Source organism: Acromyrmex echinatior, chromosome 4, assembly GCF_024713525.1.
Source record: "Acromyrmex echinatior isolate Ae372 chromosome 4, ASM2471352v2, whole genome shotgun sequence".
Classification (NCBI taxonomy): domain Eukaryota; kingdom Metazoa; phylum Arthropoda; class Insecta; order Hymenoptera; family Formicidae; genus Acromyrmex; species Acromyrmex echinatior.
Genome location: NC_141855.1, coordinates 11,043,296 through 11,063,325, shown reverse-complemented (window position 1 = coordinate 11,063,325; position 20,030 = coordinate 11,043,296). Strand labels below are relative to the sequence as shown.

At 38.8% G+C, this 20,030-nt stretch overlaps 1 protein-coding gene across 7 annotated transcripts in view; it reads right to left on the bottom strand.

Moving 5' to 3' along the window:
- The window catches only part of Chi (LIM domain-binding protein 2 Chi), a 105,125-nt gene extending 91,696 nt beyond the window's left edge, over nt 1–13,429 (bottom strand). For 4 of the 7 annotated variants that reach the window (XM_011056892.2, XM_011056893.2, XM_011056894.2 and 1 more), the window contains exon 1: nt 4,798–13,428. In XM_011056892.2, the coding sequence (XP_011055194.1) occupies nt 4,798–5,711 (914 nt within the window). In that variant the 5' untranslated portion in view covers nt 5,712–13,428. Of the gene's footprint in view, nt 1–4,797 lie in introns of all 7 variants that reach the window. The other 3 variants (XM_087405581.1, XM_087405580.1, XM_087405579.1) reach the window with 1 other exon arrangement.
- Between the last annotated feature and the right edge of the window lie 6,601 nt (nt 13,430–20,030).

Below are 20,030 nucleotides of genomic sequence, written 5' to 3'. Positions count from 1 at the left end.
TCCATTCATTAAAAAAAAAAAGCTCCATTTTTTGCTTTCAGACCAACGATATCTTGTACTTTTATCACCGTTTGACCGTGTTCGCGGTACAGACCTAACTTCAGCGCCATCTTAGTATTACTCTGTAAAAAATAAACGTTAAAAAAATTTTTTTTTACATGTACATTGCACGCACTTTCTACACCTGTATTACTTTTTAAATATATCTAAATTTGTATTCGTTAAAAAAATTCTCAAAAAATACCTTTAAAATCGGCTCTCAAACGTAAAGATGCCTTCAAATTATAAATATTTTATTATTAAAAGTGTAAAAAATGAATGAAAAATCTGTGTTACATTAATGAGTGGCTATTTCCTTGTACGTAAATTTACGCATCGATCTAGATTATTCTAGAATTAATCATTGCGTGCGCGCGTATTTTAGAATTTTTTAATTAATATACCTATTATATAAAATTTCATTACGTTTTCGCGTAAATGTTAAATGGGATCGTCGAGTATGTTAAAAAGAAAGCTTTACTTAAACTCTGCGAGCAAAGTAGCATCGTCATTCGTACGAATGTAGCAGGGTGGAACGCTTATGTTAATGAGCCCGCGATTATCAGACGGGGACGGTGAGCGTAGAGATGATGCCGAGGTGATAGAGACGTCCAGACCGGATACGAAGAAGGCCGAAGAGGAGAAGTACCGGATAATCGTCGTCATGCACATACCGAGTATCGATGTTCTTAACCCCTGACTATCTCTTTCCTCGCAAGACGAGCCCCGCCGAAGGAGGAAGTCGCGAACGAACGTGCATGCACACCTGCGCCAGGGGCACCTCCCACCTGCGAGGCACCTGAGACACCGGGAGATACCGCCGTGGCGAAGACGACTGACTTTTCGACGCACCTGACAGACAGTGAATACTCGCGTATATATGATGGTGAAATCAATAGCCATTTTTCCCCAATGAAACACCTACAAAAAATTTCGTCCAAAACATTTCGGCCACTACATTCGCAGCAAGTTCTATTTCACGAAAAACAAACGGATTTTCTTACATGTCTTGTTATAAAGCGAGCGAATTTTGAGCGGACCGATCAGTCGATTTTTCAGTGACTATTTGGAATATAGTTTTGGCGAATTTGGCGAATCCGTATTGACGAATTTATATTTAGTGATCATGGTATTTGGGAAATCTTTGAAGTTATCTACATATTATTGTATCTCAACTGCGTTGCGCGGAGTCGAGTGTGCAACGGTGACCAGGAAGATCCTAACCGAGGTAACGGATTCTCGGGGTATACTGTTACTACGCCTGAGAGAACGTACTAGTGAGCGACTACCGGACGATTGGCATGGAACGAAGTATCGAGCCGTAAAACAATTGTCTAAAAATATCCACGATGGAAAAAAACTCATCGGTCCGTGACCGAGTCACGGAATAATCTCGAACCAATCGAAGACAAGCCGTGAATAATCTTAACTTAATATTGTCTTAGACGTAAAAATAATTGTATACGTATAAATGTGCATTTAAAAGTCATTTTAAAAATATTTAAAAAACATTATATCAACATTCAGAAATATTATTGTAAGTGACTGTGCGTATTTCAATTTTTTTCAACTAGTAATTTATGCAATACAACGCTATTGTGTTCGTACATAAAATTATAGATGATGATCTGATTCAGAAAAAGAAATGGAAAAAGAATAAATGATCAATGAATATGCGAACTCTTTGACACCGTTCTTGACCGGTAGTATCGATTATTTACTAAGAAAGATTGTTTCATCGGTATTTAGCTAATTAATATTCTTAGCTCGAAGCAAACTCGAAGCAAACATGCGAAAAAAAAATCGTAAGAACACAAAAGTTTATCACAAAAGTTAATTAGAAAATAATTTTTTAAGAATAAAATGAAGTATGTCACGATTTATCAACGACATGAAGCAGAACTAAGATAGCTTATAAACGGTGCGCAAGAGCTAAGCTTCGCGGGAGATTCCTTCGACCACGCGATAGTTTTTCGTAAAACCTCGCGTGACTACCTGCCACACAATTCTCCCCTTTACCCTCCTCCATCTACCCTTCCTCAAGCGGGCCCGAGAAAAAGTTTACATACGCCTTCACGCAAAGTTCCACCCCGACTGGCGAGAGACGCACGTGCGAGTGTTCTTTCGCGTGACGGTGAACTGTTATGGCTGGTATGACGACAGATTACCTATTTATATCACTACATAGGACGTCTCTGCAGAAACTTGCGTTTTCTGCAAGCATAGAAATAAAACACAAAAAATAACGAGGTATAACAAGATTTTAAATAACTTAAAGGAACTGAATATTACATTTTAAACTAGAAAAAAAAGTCCGGCTGAATTAATTAGAATTCTGCTTGATAAAATATACAAATTAGAATTTTCTAGTTAAATCTATTAAATTCCAGCTGAGATAATCAGAATTCTGATTGATATGATCAGAATTTTCTGGTATGTCCATTTTCAACCAGAAATTCTTCACAGGAACGACGCTATAGGCGCTATTCTATTCTTCATGTCGTAATTTCTATGCTTGCTCTTATCGTTAACACTTGCTCTGCAGAATTCCTAAAATTAAATGGCTACTAGTGATTACATATAAATCTCGCAAATAAAAACCTACGCCTCATTTTTATATTATGTTTTAATAAGCCTTATTCATACTTTACAGCTTATACTGTATGGACGCATCTTTTCGATTTATCGTTTTATTCCATACGTTCTCATAGCTTTATACAGACTTTTCGATTATTAATTTTCGATGTCAACAATATCTTATTATTAGCTAGTCTCACGAAAATGTATTTTTTCAATTGTTAAACCACTATATTAGAGCTGCCATTTTGAAAATTTCGAATTTCTCACAACTAAAAATCCTCTAATCAGAGTCAAGACACGACACTAGATACTTTTGATTGGTCCACCATGCATGTTTACTAACTCGAGAGAGAGAAAGAGAGGTGGGGGGGAGGGAGATACAACAGAAAGAAAAAGAGAAAGAAATAGTGAATGTATGCCCTTCTCTCTCGCGTAATTTTGCTAAAACTAGAGATCTTGCATACAAAATACAATTCGTGTCCAGACTCTGATTATATAGAGGGTTTCTAGAATTTCTGATATCCAATTTAAATTCAACGAAATCAGAAATCCTCTACAACAAACTTTAGAAGATTGTCCATTTTTTAATTATTAGCATTACCATAGGGAATAGAAAGCCATTATATGGACTAGTGACTTTGAAACAGTGCCAAGTTTTCAGGCAAAGAGAATAATAAATTATATATTTGAATGAAATTTTGATTTAAAAATTTGAGTGAAGGTATTTAACAATCAGTGATATCCTCCTATTAAATAACAATCAATGTTAAATTTATTAAAAAGTCAGCAATCGCGCGCGAAAGAAAATGTGTGATTTCTGGATACATCCTGTATAATTCGAGTGCTGCTTCTACAACAATCTGTAAAATTGCTTTGAAAGCAATATCTAGGATCTTTCTTTGTAGAGAAATAAGAGGAAACGGCGCTTTCTCGATGTTGAGCGAGATATCGGCGACGTATGTATTTTATTTTCACATATGATCGAGTATACAAATTATTTCTTCTGTCGTAATTTTGACGTTTATGGCACATTCATTACGGTCGCTACGGCAGGGAAATACTATTAACATATCGATCTTATGAAAATTACGCCTGCCAAACGCGACAAAAAATTTGTTGGCGAATAGAATTTAACGTCGATTTTATACACTAGAGTCGCTAAATCAAATTTCTTCCAGCATAATCCCACAACTGTACAATTTGTAATAGTTAAAATAAAGAAATAAATATGCAGTTAAAAAACGATCGATTATATCTGTCTGCCGATAGGATGCTCTATCGGAAGAAAATCACAATGCAGATCACAATCCAGATAAAAATAACCAATTTTTTTAATCATTTTGCTAAATTAAACAGTTATAAAATCCTAATTGTGTGTTAAATCAACGATAAAAAAAATCGTGGTTTTTAGAAAAAATTTTAATTGATAGAATATAATTAAAATTCAATTTAATTCAGATTTTATTCTTACAATGTGAAATGTGAAATGTATCACATTTGCGTGTGACAAAATAAGTCTTGAAATCAATTGTATACAATAATCAAATGTATACAATTATCATGATATCTTATATAAGTTACGTACTCATCTTATCAGTACTTGTTAAAGTTTTGTAGAGAGAGAATCAAAGTGTTGTAATATACTTTAATGCATCGTCTACAATACACAGAGAAGAGTAAGAAATGAGAGTAAAAAAATTGACCAACCATCACAGATTATTCTTCTCGCATTCGACTGTGATTGGTCAATTTCTTACTCTCACTTCTTAACTCTGTGTATTGTGGACGACGCATAATACTTCTCGATCGTCAAGAATATAAAGTTTAAACCAGTAATAAAAAGCACAAAAAGAATGTAGTTTAAGATGTATAAAACATCTCATCAGGCTCGTCAGGTTATAAAAATGTATATATAGCAATTAGTATAAAAAAAACTTTTTTTATACTAATATTAATGTTAAATTTAACAATGAGCAATAAAAACATTTATTATAATAATAATCGAAAAATCGTGGTTTATTACAACAGCTTCCATCGTCTTTCCAAATTCACAATCGAGTCATTCGTCCAAAAACATCTTTTTTCATCTATTTTCCTCCTTCTCTTCTTTCCTCCGCTTCCATAAGATGTAAGATGTAAGATGTATCGAGCACATCGTTGGTAATGTTAAAAATTTACCTGTTGTAGTAGTGCGAGGGAAAAGGCTGGCAGTTGAAGAATGGGTCGTTGTGCAAATGCGGTTGTCCAGGCACCCCTGGTCCTTGTGGATGCGCGTGTGGACCCATCGGACCGGTGGGTCCAGGGCCGCAGATACCGGGCGCGCCTTGGGGCTGCATACCGGCCGGCCCCATCATGCCGGCCGGGCCCATCGGATGGGGCGCCGCTGGATGATGCGGCGAACCGACCATGTGAGGCCCCGGGTGATGGGGATGGGGCGAGGGCCCGCCGCCCCCCATATGCGGGTGAGGCGTGTGAGGCGAACCGCTCATCATTCCGTGGGGCGGCATCGGATGGGGACTCGGCGAAGCGCCGTTGAGATGAGGCGCCGCGCTGACCCCGCCATGCGGGGTCGGCGGTCCACCGTGCGTCGGCGTCGTCGCCGGCTGTGGCGGCGGCAGACTCGGTGGTCCGGCAGGGCCCGTGCCCGCGAGTGGTGGCAACGGACCGTTCGCCATATTATTCAGCTGCGTCAGCGATGCCGCCGCCGACGCCATCGCCTGCAGAGGATTCGTGGCGCCGCTCGCCGTGTTGATGCCTAAGGCGTTGTTGCCGAGATGGTGATTGTTGTTGACGGGGTTGCCGGCAACCCCGGCAAGCGCGCTGTGATTGTGATTGTTGTTGTTATTGCTGCTGCCGCTGTGGTTGATGCTATTGGGGTTAACAACAGCGTTGCTGTTGCTGTTAGGGGCAACGCCGCCGCCAAGGGATTGCAAGGACGGTGGCAGCGGTGGCGAGCCGGCGGGGGGCGCTGCCGGGCCCCCGAGGCACCGGCCCGACGGACCGGGGGCGGTTACGCTGCTGGCCGCTACCGACACGCCGGCGTGGAGTGGGATTCCACCTGGAGGGCGCTGTGCCACGCTCACCGCCGGCATCACTCCCCCCTCCACGCTCTTCACCCTCTCCGCTCTTCACCGACTCTTCTCTTCTGCAACTCCTGCTGCTGGGCTTTCCTTTTTCTTTCTTTCTTTCTTTCTTCCTTTCTTTTCTTTTTTTTTTGGACTAGAGGACGAAACGTGCTCCTTCTCTCTCTCTCTCTCTCTTCCCTTCTCTCTTCACTTTCTCCTTTCCTTCCGCTTTCCTTTACCCGCTTTGGTCCAATTCTCAGACTCTCCTGTTCCCTCTCACACCCTGCTTTTTCCCACTAATCTTTCTACTAAATGCTCCGATCTTATTCGAACTTGAACGTTTAAAGCGCAATTTCCCTCGAAACACGTGCAGCAACCATCACTACCTCAAGCAAGTTTTGCTCCTGACAAAACATGCGTAACTACGAGATTGATTTTAAAATCAGAGTTACATTTTCGAAACTCCGATTGTCAAAATATCGAAAACGTTGCTCAATTCCTCTGTTATGAACGATCACTACGAAGGAACGTTACGTATCACTGCACTGTAGGAGTATCCTTCGACGTAAACAAGGGGAATCGCGCGTTACTCCAGGGTGTACATTCGGACGGAAGGTATAATGGATTCGGACGTTTTGTCGCGTTTACACGTTAACGCGATCACCTTCACTATATTATATCATATATTCTCAAAGCCTTCGTCTCGTGTTAAACTCACGGATTATCCCGGCAAACTTGCTATCACACAGTCACGCGACAACGATCTCTCCCACAAATTCCACAAATGTGTGAAGAACAACTTCTCCACCACTTCTCTTTCTGTTCTCGTCTTTTTAAGAGCTATCCAAAAAACTAGACTAAAAAAACAGCGAATTTCCCGTTTCTTGCACTGGTACTTCCCGCGCGATATCGCGATTGCACTGTCAACTCGGTTAACCTGATTCCGCGGTCACTTGACGCGAATCACTTTTTCGTCTTACTCGTCGTAGATCCGGGCCGTTTTTATTCAATAAGTACACGCGTGCAGCCGAGTACCTCCGTTCTGTTTATACCTGAATACACTCCGATCGCGTGTTCTGACGTGAAACGCGCGCGCGGTTACGACATGCTCGGCACGCAATCACCCGGTCACGATATAAGAGGGGGAGAGTTAATGCCACTGGCCAACGACGATGCGTCCGCCGCGGCACGTGGCCGTCACGTCGGTGTCGCGACGCGCAGCAACAGCAACAGCAACAGCAACAGCACCTACGTTGCGGATCAACGCTACTCGCCGGCCTCGCCGCCAGCCGGCCATCCTCGCACCCTCGAGAGATCTCTCTCCCTCTCACCCTCCTCCTCCGCCTCCTCCCCCTCCTCCTCCTCCTCCTCCTCCCGGCCACTTACTACTTTTACCCGGCACCTACACGCGGCACGCTGCCGTAGGCCGTGCTACCCAACACACCGTGCCGGCTGCTGCTCCAGCGGGATGATCCTTCGCATCCCTTCTCCCTCCTCCCTCCTCCCTCCGGCCCCCCTCAGTCGCCACTCGGCGACCCGAAAACCAAACCGGCGCGAGCACACCGCTGCTCTCCGACCGACCGCGTCACGCTTACGCGTCCCGGCATTCTCGTTTGCGCGGCGCGCGCCCTGACGATACGATAACTCGGCCGACACTGACTGCGACGATCGCACGACACACTTTCAGATTACCCTGAGTTGTACGCGTCGTTTTGCGCCAATCTTCCGTCGTACGACTCTGCCGATTTCTTTGTTTACCTCTGCTCCGAATTCACGTGAGTGGAGAATTCCGTCGCGCGCTAACAAACAAGGGCTCCCCGATCACCAAACACTTGTCTAATTATTCACGGAGAAAACACTCTCGGCGCGTGACACTGCAAACGTTACTTCACACGATCGACGGGACAAAGAAGGATAGAAAGACGAACGCGATGCCGCCGCGTTGCGTGTTACCACGACGACGTAACGGCACGAGCGGCAGAGACCACGGAAAACCAAACTCCACGAAGGCGCTCGCGTTACTGACTGAAGAGCGGCGGGCGCGACAGCATAGCACTCGGTTGACTCGGCTCTCTTCGGCTGTTGTCGGAGGACGCTGTACGTGGAGAGCAGCGGGGAGAGAAGGGGGAAGCGACGCGCGGTAGAGTGACGAACGAGTGGGGAAAGAGGGGATAGAAGATCGTGGGACCGTCGCGCCGCACCGCGCCACGCCGTTCGGCTGGTGGATCGGAACGACACGACTGACGACGGTAAGAGAGGGAGGGGAGAATGCCGGGCGGCGAGGGAAGTGGGAAGTGGGAAGTGGGAAGTGGGAAGTGGGAACCTCATGCACGATGCCCGCGAGAATGAAGGCGGTGGTGAGGGGTGCCACGTGAGCGCCCGACGCCCGACGTCCACGCAAACGGACACGGTCCCAACCTCACGTGTCATGTGCCCGGCGAACCCTTTCGACGATTTCGGGAACTCGGGAGCCAGTGCAAGCTGTTCGTTCTTCCACTTGCCAACACGGAGCAGAGTTTGATAACGCTGATATGAAATTTCGGGAGGATAGGAAATATCTAGGAAATATTGTGCTCCTATACGCGAGTTCGTGTTCGGAATTAATTTACAGGCAGTTGATGAATTTGGTTAAAATTGAGTGGTTAAAATTGAGAGGTATACCGACGTAATTTTTCTTTCTTTTTTTTTTTCTCACAAAGTTAAACTATCGTTTAATCCGAGGTATGAAGAAGAAAAAACTGAGAAAAAAAACCTGATGATACAGCTTAAACATGAATAAAGCACCCACAATTTATTTCACTTTTTTTGAAAAAAGCGGTAATAAAAGTCAAAGGGAAAATTTATAAAATCAAAATGTTTATTGAAATCTTGTAAAAAAAATTTCCTGGAAATTTCTAGATATTTCAGGTATCTTGCTCAAAATTCCAGATAAGATTAGAAAATGTGTTCAAATGTAATTTTGAAATAAAGACGTGAAATTGGAGGGCAAGAACGCAAATAAAATAGATGTACACGTATATTGAAAATCGGTACAAGACAGGATTCAAGACAAGATACGGTTTTGACTATTTATTTGTGGATTGTATCATTTTCTACAATTGTCGTGAAATTTATAAGGATGGTGAATTACACACATATACACACACATATAATATATAATGTAATATTAGAAAGTTATTATTGTCGCCATGATTTTTTTAAATAAAAACTCGCAAGCACACAATATGTACAATATGAATACGCGGATGTGTATTCCATACGTATAACTGACTGTCAACATTTAGCATTATCAAGAAAGAAATAATAGTCTTAAATAATTGAAAGAAATAATTGTCTTTCAAAAAAGACAAAATTTAAAAGTAAAATTCCAAAAATTTTCCTAACCTCCGATAACATTTTATGAAAATTCTTGATTTACGAGAAAAAAGTCCTAAAGAAAGAAGTCCTACAAAAATTTCACATTTTCTAGGTTTTTCCAGGTAATAAACATCCTGAAAATATTAAAATTGTGACAAAAGTAAATATTTTTCAACTAAATGAATTTTTTAAAATTTATTTTTTGTCACATATAAAATGTTTACGTCAATTTGGGGGATGCTTTATTATACTTATTGCCAAGGCTAGATACCAAATATATTTTGTTTAACATATTGATGGAATATTTAGTAAATATTATCAAACATAATAATCGTAAACAATCGTTTGATAATAGTTACTAAATATTTAGAAGAGGAAAATTAGCATTTAATTGATTTTGATTATATTACGACAGGTCATTTGAGTCTTTCTTTTCTTTAAAATACTAGTACATCGAGAAAAATGTTTTGATCTTTTTTGCAGTACGAATGTGAAGTCATTTCAAACGTATTTTTGCTAAACACAAAGTCGTTGTCAAAATTTTATCTACTATCACATCACAATTTTGAGAAAATGGCATCAAAGTGGCAAAATACGACAATTTTGAGAATTTTACGACATTATAACGTCAATATGAAATTTGTTTAAATTTCATTAATGCCACACAAAAGTATCAATTTTAACTTTAAAATGCATTTTGTTTCGTTTCAACAATTTTTTTTTAAGGTATATACATGTAGATACGTGTGTTACATGGGAAAAGAGTTATTTTTAAATTCATATATATAAAAAATGAAAAAGTGTATCGAAACGAACGAAAATGTATTTTAAAACTAAAAGTTGATAGGTTCGCGTGACATTAATGACATTTAGAAAAAAAAAACTTGATATCAATGCTACAACGTCATTAAAATCCTCAAAATCGTCATTATTTTTGCCTCTTTGCTATTTTTTTCAAAATTGTGACGTGATAACTAAATTTTGTCAACGAATTCGTACTCAGCAGGCAAAAATTACTATTCAAATTCATGTTGCAAAATAAGAGTTGGACAATGTTATATTACTACATTTTTTCACTAGTCATGCGTTAACACGTCGCCTAATCGATCTTGTCGTGTTCCAATTTCCTTATAAGGCGATGCCTATAAACATTATGATTATATATATCCGTAGATAGAATTCGCATATCGCAAGGTACAAAACATTTCCCGAGTAACGTCGCGAGTTCCATTTAACGCGGCCGTGTTTAGGAAATTCGAACGTATGTACGGGATGTGCCGGTGTAACGAGATCCGGAAACGCCAGTGTCCGATTCCGTTTGGTAAATTATTGCTGGTGAAGGAGGAAGTCGGTATCTACGGCCAAAGTCGGAGGATACGAAGTTTCACTTTCCGTGCGATTCGAATCGCTTCGACTTCCTCGCTCGCCTCTTTCCACCCACCGTTTTCTACCTCTCGTAAGGATTGATTTGAGGGTATCCGCTAGGATCACCGTAGTCCGGAAATCCGATTCATCGTAATCGGGGTCAAGTTGAACGTATTTGTACGGCACGAGGAAGAAGAATCACCCTTCGCCGTCTTGACGTGCACCGACGTGCCGAATTGACCAATCGATCCACGAGCGTAAACACAACTGTACTTATCCGAAAATTCGTCACAATTCTAACATTTTTCCATTCATATATTTTTTCGAATAATATGTAAGAGTAGAGAAGAAAAATAATGGAGAGAAAAAAATCTTTATTGTGTAAGTGACTTTTCAAATATATCTGCATACACATATATCTCTTATCATATTTTCCAAAAATTATTAATGCAATAAAATATTTTCTCACGAATTCGGTTATACAATTTAAATAATAAAATAAAAAATATTTAATTAAAAATCATAAAAAAATATTTTATTGCACATAATTTTTGGAAAATATGAGATATGCAGATGCATTTGGAAAGTCATTCTTATAATACAATAAAATTTTTTTCTCTTCATTATTTTTCTCTCTACTCTAACATTATCCGAAAAAAATATATGAACGAATGTATGAACGAGAAAATGTTAGAATTGCGACGAATTTTCGGTTAAGCGCAGTTGTGTGGGTGTTTACGCGCGTGGATCGATAAAATATTTTCTCATGAATTTTTTTAATACACATATATAAATTCGAATAATTAAATATTTTTTAAATTAATTTACTATCTAAATAATAGTCTAGTTGCTTTCCTCTAGTTTATGAAAAATCTCGGGAATATTTTTTAAAATAATTTTTAGAAACTGGACGGATTTGAAACGAAGTTAATCTTACCGTGATACACGCAGTCGATGCGCGAGATGGAGATTTAATGTAGAAATCTACTGATTTGTGGTAGAAAAATCGCATTTTGGAGCGGGTAAGCATCGGATATTTTCCCGATACAGTGAAAATTTTCGTCGCAACCGACAAGCCGTGTCATCCGCAAAAACCGGAAGGTCGTTCTATCTCGGTAAAACACGGACCGATTCCCACAGATCGTATGAGTACGATCTCGATTTCTTTTTCACTGTTGTCACGAGGAAAGTCTTGCAAATTACGAATATCGAATGCGAGCGATGTCAGTTTACACGCACAGCAACAATGTGAAATATAAATAAATTCAATATTTACAACGTATCTTATGGACACGTCAAATATGTTATGCGATATAAATTGTAACCAAATTCCCGAGATTAGAATATTAATTTAGCAAATGTGATGTAATAATAATTTTAAATATATACTATATTAAATTTATACATACAATATATAACATTTACATATAATAGTAAAATAATAATAACTACTTCCTTTATGTGCCTTTATTCAAATATCTTTTTTCTCCTATTTTTTTTTAATTTTTGAGAAATTCTGTATAATTTTTGTTAAATAAACTCTCCCTACATTTCAGAAATATTTCGATTATTCTTCTGTTATCACACAAATTTTTATTAGGAAGTCAAGCATTCTACATTTTTTTGTAGACTTACTGAGAAAAGTAAGTACTTACTAATTTAAAAAAATATTAATTGATTCAACTAAATGCAGCGAAATTAAAAAAAAAATTTGTAAATTTAAACAACATGTTTTAAATTACAAGATTTTGTTAACAAGATTCTTCTAAATATATAAAAATTTGAACTAAATAATCACTACAAAAACTAAAGATATTTAGTCTCAAGTTAACTATTTTTTTTCTCAGTATAGAATTAATAGAAAATGTAAATAATTTGATCATTACAATATTCCTTTTTACAATATAATTTGATTATTATAATATTCTTATATGTAATTGATATATCGAATGAAAAAGAAATTAAATTCAAGTGATCAAAAAAAAAATAACAAATCTTATCGTTGCATGCGATTTATAATAAATAAAATTAGATATGTAATATTCTAATCGCTGACAATTCAAGTTAACATAATTTATTTTGTAGATAGATTTAAAATTAATACAAATTAATGATAATGAACACAAGAAATATCCATGGGTTCAAAGTCCAGTGACTCAGGAAATATTAAGCCTCATTCGCAACAATCATTTTATACGCTGTTTTTTCTGGATGCTGTGCCAAAAGAACCGTGGCAGCTTACTAACTGGATTACCGATGAAGTAATTTCGGATTAAAAAGTAATCGACTCGCCGCGTCGTCGTTCTCGCGGTTGCGGGTTAAAGGAATAGTCTGCGAATCATCGTCCAGTGGGCGCCAGATTAAGGTAGATGATGAAAGATAGAAAAGACGGAAAATTGTAAAAATCCATAGTTGGAGATTCCAATGTCGCTAGAATTATTCTATTACATTTCTTTTCTTTTATTTACATTTCATTTTCTTTTATTTCGCCACCTAGCAATTATTGTCAATAAACAATCAGTTTATTTGGCGAAAAATAAAATAGAATAGATGATACTTCAATAAAAATAACTTAGGATTATATAATAATCAAGGATTGCATACAGTGAATGCAAAAAGTATTCATATAAGGGAGATATCTTTATAAAAAAATTTTTTTAAAAGTTATTTTTTAAAAGTAAACATTAATTAATAGTAATTTATTAACAAGGGATAAAATAGATTGTACATTTCTCAAAATCATTTTACCTAAAAATATATGTGTGTAATAGTTGAAATATATTATCTTAAAAAGAAATGAAAATGAACAATTGTATTATTTGGGCGCACAAGAAGTATTCATACTTTTTTTATTTATAATAGAACAGAACGTATTTTTGCAAAAATAATATTTATTATCTACAAATAAAGCTCTTTTATAAAAATTTCTCCTGTATAGATATTAAAAAAATTTTTACGACACTGTATATATGCAAAAAAATCCTGCACATACATTTTTAAGAAAGTATTTTATAATATTAGGTGTTGGAATTAATTCGTAGCGTTTTACAAGTGACGGGAAGTACTTTCATTAATGTATTTTTTAATGCTCATGTGAAATAAATAACATTCTTTCATTAAAAAACGCTACGAATTAATTCCAACACCTAATATATTATTTCGCAATCTGCGAAATAAGTGGAGTGAGGAGGGGGGTCTTAAAAACAGATATCTGTAAAATTTAAAAATGACACACGATGCACAATTAAACAAGTTCGAAAGAGTCTAAAGTCAACAACAAGGTTTTGCGATCTAAGTCGATCGTGACATGGAGTAAAGACTCAGATAACTCACTGCCTGGTTACGTATAGGTAGAGTTTAAGATAAGAGGTATCATTGTCCGTGTGGAGAGGCCGCAAGTCGACCGCTTACAAAGCGCTGGGGAAATTCCGGATATCTTCCACCATTTAACAGAAAATACGCTGTAATCCTTTTTGACCTTCACCTTCTCAAAGTTTGCTCTTCCGTTTGTTGCAGAGACAATAGGAAAGAGAGAGAGAGAGAGAGAGAGAGAAATGTCATTGATATATTTAACTCATCCACACGAAACGTATCAGCGTCGAAAATAGAATGACTCGACATTCAGGCATAAAACGTGATCACAACCGTCTTTTTTTTTCAGAATCAGAATCGCGCTAGTCTCTAGAACCCGTTACCATAATAACATTCTACTTCTCGATCCTGAGTTCATCGAACTTCTGCATTCCCCCGCTGATTTCCTCTCGTTCATTGTACACAAATTGCTTTGCCATCTTCAGCAACAATTAGTGAATTCGTTCAAATAGAAAATCAATAAAAAGTCTTGACATCATGGTTTTTTTTAAGTTTTCGAAGGACAACAACTTTGAGATCTTAATTTCTTTTTCCTAGATTTTTCTTTTTTCCATTTTAGAAAGTGTGAACGAGCGAGTGAAGATTTAAATGAGATTTTGTAAATATAGATGATATTTCTAGTCTGCACATCACGTCTTCGAGCAGCCTGTAGTTGGAAGAAAGAGCCGAAAAATGCTTGGTGTGAGGATGGACTACCAGGAATTCTACAGAACCATTAATCTGTTTCAGTGTGATACCCGAGGTCTCCTCTCTTCCACACACATACACATACACACACACACACACACACACACACACACACACACACACACACACATACACAAAACTTTCCCTTTTGTCCCCCCAAGATCCCTCGCACCCTTGCGGCTTACGTCTTGGGTCTTAGGTATATTTGAGACAGGTAGGCATACCTAACCCAGGTCCACATCTTGACCCAAGAGAAACGAACAACGTCCTTGAACGAAAATTTATAACGGATCGAGTAGTCTCGATGTTCAGTCTCGATATTCAATACTTACTCACTCATTATTTCACTCGAAAAACGAGCAAAGGTGAAGGACACGTCAACGCAGAAACGTGTCTACGACGTAGACAGAATGAAGAGAACGCAAGAATGGAAGAGGAAACGTAGATATTTGTCGATCGCATTGGTTTCCGGTGAATCCACCGAGTAGCGAATGGCACCTGTTTCAGTTTGCAAAAACGAGTTACGGTTCGAACGAAAGAGACTCCTTTTTCCTTGCGGTGGATCAACCTCGGTGGATCTATACTCGAGCATAATTGATCACGGACGGACGGCGAGCGAGCGAGCGCCTGCGTAAGAGCGATGTGGTACTTTGTGCCTCTTTCACGCTGATTTGTGGTTCGCACCCTGGCATGGCACGCAGGCTGACCGAGCGGGCCGAGCGGTGGGAGTCGATTATCTCTCCCTTCGCAGTTCGCGGAGCGAACCGCTCACGTATCGCGTCTATACATGACGTACGGCGTGTATTTACCTTCGCGCTTCGCGGCGAGTTAATGCCTGACGGCTTCTTCGGCAGCCGCGCGAATACGTATGTGCAGTTGAAAAAGAGTTCGCCGGCACGATTGTAGGTGACTGCTCATAAAAGAATTATACTATATATCAGTCGAGATATATATATATATATAATATATACGATATATTTATATTATATTATATTTCTGTATAGAGAATATTAACAAGTGTTTGTAACGAATAAGATTATATGTATTTTTTATAATATAAAAAAGTTTAATGAAAAGTTTATTTCCAATATTTTGATATCTTTAATATATTTCTGAAAAAATTCATTCGACTCAATAATCAAGTCTTGAAAAAAATTACTAACAAACTATTATAAAAATGCATTGTAACAATATGATATAAGATATTATTGTTGATAAATTAATAAAGAATTACAATATCAACCATAATCCTAATCAATAATTTCTCAATTAAATTAATAAATCTGTAACTACACAATAAAAATGATATTTATGTTAAACTATTTCAAAGTGGTAGTTTCCAGACACATACAAGGTCATTTACAGAATCTATTGTATATAAAATCAATTTTCCTGCAGACGAATGGATCTCCACGCGGAAAACAACGCGTACACAACATACACATGTTTCGCTTCGAATCCATCAAAATGCCATGCGCCAAGTCTCCTCGGAGCTATCGAAGGCTCGACGAAGTGAATCCTTACGCGACTCCTCGAAAGTTCGTCGTTCGGGGCCGCAGGGGCCGCAGGGGCCGCAGGGGCCGCAGGGGCCGCACGATTGGGACCGGCAAGTAGACCAGCGGGCGTCGCTGAAGAAGAAGGAACAATTAGAGGCCAAATAAAGACGAGGAGAGTTACAGTCGAGTGGGTTCGCAACGAGCGTGTGTGTGATTTCGGTCACGCCGTGCGCCTGTACGTTGACCTCCGCTCGACAGGAGGAACAGAGAGATCCGGGGAGAAGGAAGAGGAAAAGAGACGCACGGGAATGTGAGAGAAAGAAGGAAAGAGAGAAGGGAAAGAGGTAAGGAGAGACTGAGAGGATAGCATTTACTCAGCGTTCGTTTCTCCCCCTCCCCCGCTCCCGGTTGAGAGAGCCCTTCGACTTGCCTCGATTCGAACTCGCTCGTTGCCACCATCGAGAGACAGGCCGAGGAAAGGAGACGGAATGCGGACACGTTTGAGGGAAAAGACGAAGAGACAGCGTGAAAAAGAGATGGAAAGACTCGACGAGAGAGAGAGGGAGAGAGAGAGTCAAAGCGGAGCGGAGCGGATCGGGGATACGTCGTGGAGGCTGAGAACTCACTCTTCAAGAGACCGAGCAGCAACCGGCGGTATATATACACACACATACACATACACCTCTGTGTATGCAGGTAAAAGAAAGAGAAAGAGAGGAACACACATTCTCCGTGTTCGATGATGTACATCCACGAACAGCCGGAGAAACTTTGTAACCAATGTCGGAAAAGCGGTCGTCACGGCCGCCACCACGTGGTCGTTGAAAAATTATGTGCCATAAGTGGCCAAGATTGTTTACGCGCCGAGACGAATCTCTCGTGAAAGTTTCACAGTGAAATGAAATTTCAGCCGAAAGGACCGATGATCTCGGAAAATGCGCGTATACTTAGCAAGATTACACGGAAACCGTGTCGCTAATAGAAACGCTCCTTTCCACGAGAATTAAGATAGAGAACGCGCGCGAGATGGAACGATTATTTTTTTTTTTATAAACAAATTAATCGTTCCATTCGAACATATACTTCATCGAATAGTGTGTTAGTGATGAACGAGCTACTAATTTTTAAAACAAATATTCTTCAAAACAGCTATATAATCATTTCCAAACGACATGCCTAAAAGACATCATAAAGATATCATATAAAGATGTTTTTTGTGGGAGATACACGTTTAAAAAATATCTAAAAGACATCTTCTAGACATCTCTCAGACGTTATTATCTAGGTTATTAATATTTTTGTAATTATCAATACTTAAGCTCAACTGCACAAACTTGAAAAGTACAAGCAATAGAGAGAAATAGAAAATAAAAGATTTCAGCAAACCTATCACAAACTGTGTATACTAAAGCATTATTAAAGCACAGTTTCTGATAAGTTGAAATCTTATTTTCTATTCCTGTTGTCTGGTGTTTTTCATTGTGTATCAGGATTTATTTACTTATAGTGCAGCCTATCAAAATAAAACACGATTTAATTATAAAAGTACACAAGAGAAGAGAGAGAGGAGGGGGGGGGGGAAGAGAGACATAAGACAAAAAATTTTTTTCCACAAATAGATAATTTTTACTGCGTAAATGCCGCGTTAGAAAACTATATTGCATCATCGTTGACGAAGCAGCGAGAAAGAATGCGAGACCGCAATATGGCATCGTCGTAAGAAGCAAACCGATACGCGGCTTGTGGCATTACCGAACGATTACACGCATCGATGCCGAGTTAACGTACGAAAATATTCCCTTTTATCAAGACATCGCGGTTCACTCCATTTACCTTCAAAAGATCCTCGCGTGCTGGCTACAATCTATTACCCTCGCAAATAAATCACGGTATTAGAAATACGAATGTAAATTTTTTCACATCGTCGTTTGTTATCTCTCTTTTTTTTTTACTGATACAATATTTCCTTGTTAACATGAGAAATTATGTTTTTTTTATCGCTGACGCATCATTACGTCATCACCGAATCGATAAAAGTAAAACTCGGTACACTTTTGACAAGGTATATATGATATCATTTCACAGTAACGTGACGTACGTATAACTTAAGCGGTCGAATGAAATAATCCAAAAAATATCGCTCTACTTGCATCACATTTCCGCGTGCTAACTGTTCAACAGAAATCGTTCAAATATCAAGACCCGGCAAGACCGAGTGGATAAAAAAGATTAAAAACCGATGTAATATATTTCACTATTGTAAAGTCTCAACCATCGCGTCATCATCAAGCAACCAACTGAATTTGAATAATACATTTAAATTTGCATCTTCCAATTTGTATTTTTTAATTTCACATCGCAAAACTATCTTGCACATACAATTTTATTCAATCAGCAATGTTCATTAAAAATTTTTATACTGGATGGAATAATTTCATTTCGAAATTCCTACATTGTTCTATATTGTATTTAAGAAATAAATTTTTAAGATAATCGTAAGATAATTTAACGCAATTTAAGCGACAGCTGGAAAGCCCTCTCGTCTATTTCGATAGTAAATTCGAAACTTCTGCGGCGCATCGTCATTGAGCAAACAAGTAGGTACCACGTCCTTGTCCGAAGGACGAGAAGTACTCTAAGTTCGATATACTTAGCGGTTACCCAATCACCCTCAATCTAGCCCGCAACTATCTACTAACTCCTCGGTGACACCGTCGCACGCGTTGCGTCGTGTATCCGTGAAGGATGCAACCAAACTTCGAATTCATGGTCGCGGCGCTCTCTGAAGACGATCTCATTATAGATTCCAACTTGCTTCTTTGCAAGAGACGAGCGATCGGTCTGTCGCATCGCCGCGCCGCGCCGCGATTTTAAAACCGTGCGTATGTCAAAATGCAAAGAGTAAGTGTTTTATTTTCATATTTAATTAAATGATTTAGAGACCAGGGAGATATAATTAATCTTAGAAAATGAGTCCTATAGTAACGATTTTCTAATTTTTAAATATTACAGTATAATGATTAGTGAAATCATTTGTACTGTCTTGTTCATGTAGATTAATTATCGTATTATATTTATATGCTACGTTCAAGTGCTGCAATTTTTTAGTTGAATAAAAAGAAAGAGGGATATACTTTTAATTAATAATTTAATCATAACATAGAAGTCATTTCTCATGAATACAGAACGCACTAATAAAATATTCACCCCCAAAAAAGACAGTCTTTGCAAAATGCAACAAAATTAAAGAAATCCTATATGACTAAATTGCAATCATAATTTAGAAAAAGCTAACTTATAAAAAGTCAATAATTCTTCGTATATAATATATACATTTGCAACATTACGAGTCATTTTACTCGCTACTATCGAAACACATAAACAGCCTCATCTTCATTCTCGCGAGCGAGCGAGCGAACGTAATAAAGCATTCTACGCGTGCTTGACCAAAGATATTCGCTCTCTTATGGGAGTACATAAAGTGTTTCGCTAATTAATTTATATGCCGTCGTACGTTAAAACGATTCAGTGTCATCCCCTCTTAACTTGCCTTTTTCTGTATCGCGTCCCACTATCGCTGGCACTTTCGATTCTTGGACATTTATTGGACTATCCGGCTGCGGAACAATTAGCTGTATCATTCGGCGAATCATTCGGTGTATCCCTACTTTTACCGAAACTCCAATTAATGAATTCGATGAGATAATGGATCAGAGTCACGTTAACATGCACGGCCGATCGCATCAATCGTATTATCGCGACACGTGATCTCGGTCCACCGCTTTTGTTTTCACCTGTGTGACAACTATGTCTCGCATCTCGCATCGAACGGTAGATGTGTCGCATCTTCGGTACGAACGTGGCGCGGCGGCAGCACAAAATTGACGCGCGCCGCTGCGCCGCCGATGAATGGAGTTACATCTGCAGTTACAGCGGTACAATGATATTATCGATGATAGTTACGCGGTACCACGACCCGAATTTCTACAACAAACGCCAATTAGTTGATCGATCTGTGGCTCGGATTAAATTTCGTTAAATGTGATCGAATTCCACGCATACGTGTTTT